General features: G+C 35.8%; 2 protein-coding genes across 3 annotated transcripts in view; both read right to left on the bottom strand.

Moving 5' to 3' along the window:
- mbd3a (methyl-CpG binding domain protein 3a) overlaps positions 1–1,177 on the bottom strand; it is a 14,090-nt gene extending 12,913 nt beyond the window's left edge. The window contains exon 1 of one of the 2 annotated variants that reach the window (XM_016464790.1): positions 941–1,177. In XM_016464790.1, coding sequence (XP_016320276.1) covers positions 941–1,050 — 110 coding nt within the window. In that variant the 5' untranslated portion in view covers positions 1,051–1,177. The remainder of the gene's footprint in view (positions 1–940) is intronic. The other variant, XM_016464792.1, reaches the window with a different exon arrangement.
- A 728-nt stretch (positions 1,178–1,905) lies between these two features.
- The window catches only part of uqcr11 (ubiquinol-cytochrome c reductase, complex III subunit XI), a 5,538-nt gene continuing 4,056 nt past the window's right edge, over positions 1,906–3,387 (bottom strand). The window contains exons 2-3 of the mRNA XM_016464764.1: positions 2,554–2,680; positions 1,906–2,297 (exon numbers count right to left, since the gene is read on the bottom strand). Of these exons, the coding sequence (XP_016320250.1) occupies positions 2,560–2,680 (121 nt within the window). The 3' untranslated portion in view covers positions 1,906–2,297; positions 2,554–2,559. The remainder of the gene's footprint in view (positions 2,298–2,553; positions 2,681–3,387) is intronic.

The raw sequence follows: 3,387 nt of genomic DNA, 5'->3' as shown, positions 1-3,387 counted from the left end.
GATTTCTGAAGATCATGTGACACTGAAGACTGGAGTAATGATGCTGAAAATTCAGCTGTGCATCACAGAAATAAATTATTATTTTAAAGTATATTAAAATAGAAAACCATTATTTTAAATTGCAAAAATATTTCACAATAATAGTTTTTTTTCTCTATTTTTGGTCAAATAAATATAGCCTTGATGAGCAGAAGAGACTTCTTTAAAACACATTACAAATCTTACTGATCCCAAACTTTTGACCAGCAGCGTGTGTGTGTATATATATATTTATATATTTATTAGTATAATTATGTTTTTATTATATTTGTAACATGCAAAATGTATATATATATATATATATATATATACACACACTAGAAAGACCCCTAAAAACTGTGTTGGTACCATAATAAAGTGACATTATCAGACGTAATATCATGGTGCAAATGATAACTAGCATTTATATAAATCTATATAGCATAAACTGAATGTTTCAGCTCATCCAGCTATTCTCTTGATAAATAAGCGATTATTAATAATCACAAATTCCTCATTAATTGAACTTTTGCTGCCGCTGCATCACTTACCAGTGTTATCCGATTAAATGAGCAGTTTTTATCATTAATACAGCGCAGACTCGAATATAAACGATAGTCAGACTACATGGAAATATTTATTCAATTGAAACTAGAACAAAACAATAGTTAAACTAGATCAACAGAACCAAAACAATGAGTTAGCATGGCTGCTAGCGCAGATTAGCACTCAGTGCTAACTCGCACGAGACGCCAAAACACGGTTAGTTTCACGGACGCACGACAAACAACAGTAATCTGGGATACTAACGTACTAGAATACTCAGATAGCCGATTGAGGTCGGATTAGAGATTGTTAACTAATATATAAAGGCAGTTTTTTGTCTCGGCTCGCTGGTCTCCGGCTAATCCCGCTGCAGTACCTAAAATAATAGACATCACTTTTCCCCGCGGACAAGCCCGACTTTCTGGTCACTTCTTCCCTTTTCCAACCATTTGGGAGAGCCGAGCACTCCCACCTTTTCTTCTCCATGTTTCTCCCGGAGTCTCTGGAGGAAAAGCTGTGAATGTTTAGGGTTAAAGGCGGCCGGGCGCTGCTCTCGATCCGCTCACCTCACGAGCTTCTGACTCACAACTCTCTGAACCGAGAGTCGACTCGCAGTTCATTTATCTGCGGAGACGTAAATACGTCAAAAATCCTTATTTAACTAAAGAAACGCGCTGAAAACATATTTGCTGTAATCCTCGGGAGGTCTGTAGCAATTTCAGAGTCGATTGTTGTTTAACAAAGTTGAGCGATGGATTATGACTCGTAGAATCGGATCTTTCTGTTCGGTCAGAATCGGTTCACTGTATCAAGAAAGTTATTCATATCAAGTAAAAGACGCAAAAACTTTTAAAGACCAGTAATCTAAATTCACTATATATAGTGACCAATCTAAATTAAACAAACATTTAAATAAAACCAAAAATAAATAACATCAAAGGTAATAAAAATTTAATTAAAAAAAGAAACTTGAATGCATTTTATTTCAGCTAGTTGCAAAGGCAATGTTTCTCTTTTTGTGTTTGGTTTAAATACTAAAACTAAATAAACAAAAAATTATTATTTTTTTTTTTAAATGACAACAATATGACTAAAAATGTAAAATAAAAATATATATAAAAAAAACAATTGCATATCAATGATACTAAAATAACACTGGTGTACAGGAAGATTTGAAGCCTGATTTAAAAACTTATGCACATTAATCCAAGATCTTAACTGAAAATAAAAAACAATTAATTCATTACATTTAGGAACCAGGCTAATGTAAAAACACATTAATATTGGTAAACTCGTGCATATGTATACCAGGTGATCATAAAGCATAAACACCTCAAACTAATTTTCTTTGATTTATTAACAAGCATCACCAGTAACCCACGGATGAGCGGAGATCACGACAGAATTAAAAAGCAGAGTTCAGGTCCACGATGACGTTCTCAATAACAGAACTGCAGAGTATTTATTCCAGGAGGATTCAGTGGAAACAAATGATGAAGCTTTATTATAGAAACATAGAAAACATCCCGGCATTACAGCTTTATAACCATTAGATTTTGATCGTGAGACTTTACTCTTTTCATGAGTACAATCCACACTGAAAAACAATCACGAGGGAAAGATGGATTGATGGATGCATTGTTCATTAGCAGTGATGAGCAGTCTGATGTCTTCATCTCCAACAGTGACAAACATCTCCATCTTCAACACATCTAAACTACAGCAGGACTGACCTACAGGAACAAGGAGAGCAATGTAAGTAACAGGCAGCGAATAAAGACAGCAGCATTGAACGAAAAGTCACTTTGTCTTTGTTCTGACAAGCAGTAAAAATAAAACATTTTTGGAGCAAAAATGACTCAAATCCATTTAGTTTTTGTTGTTTGAGCAGTAAAAAAAACAAGTTTTCATATCATACAGTAGTGTCTATGAAAATAAGTCATTGTTCTTGAACTCCAGACAGTTTAAATAGAGGTAAACATGACAAACCTTCGTCTAATCATCCTTCTTGAACTTCCCATTGATGTAGGGAACGTAGTCCAAGATGAGCCTCCAGTCGGTGAAGTAAACGAGAGCAACACCTCCAACTCCTCCCCAGACGGCGAGCGTGGGAACCCTGGAGAACGAGAGATTCATGAGCAAACCATACAGCTGAGCGATCATATTTGATATGCAGAGGCCTCTAAATTATCAGTTTTTGCTGTTAAACCTGTTTCTCACTCGATCTCCTGCATGCCTTCTGTCTCTGACTGAGAGTTTAGAGTGTTTTATCCAGTCGAAGCTCTTTTAGTGTAACTGTAGCTGGAGCTTCACGAGTCAAATCTTGACTGGTTTTTATCAAGTAAGCGTCAGAATAACTGCAGTAATATCTCCAGATGAACACTTACTGGACTGAAGCAGCTCAGCTTTACTTGATTCTCCATCAATCATGTTTTAGAGTCTCAAATCTGATCCTCAGGATCTTTTGAGGAGCGTTTGTTTCCAGAAGCTTTACTTTCACTGTTCCTCAGCGGAGGAATGATCTTCACAAGCCTCCAGAACATCTCACATCTGAGGAGGAGCCTTTATTTCTTCAGCTCTCAATCACTGCATTATATGTTTGGAGCATTTCAATCTCATCTTACTATTACTGGAGATATAGTATGGATTTGGATTATTGAAGCCAAAGTATACCAGACCTGCACAGCGCACACACAAAAAAAGTGTGTAACTTTTAACTTTAATGTGCTATTTATATTTGATTTGACCCTTGATGTAACTAAATGATGCACATTTTAGGTTACCTGAGAAAACATTTTTTTACAGTGCTGTGTTACTTACCAC

Source organism: Sinocyclocheilus anshuiensis, unplaced genomic scaffold (genome assembly GCF_001515605.1).
Source record: "Sinocyclocheilus anshuiensis isolate Anshui unplaced genomic scaffold, SAMN03320099.WGS_v1.1 scaffold1491, whole genome shotgun sequence".
Classification (NCBI taxonomy): Eukaryota; Metazoa; Chordata; class Actinopteri; order Cypriniformes; family Cyprinidae; genus Sinocyclocheilus; species Sinocyclocheilus anshuiensis.
This window is presented reverse-complemented; position numbering and strand designations above follow the sequence as displayed.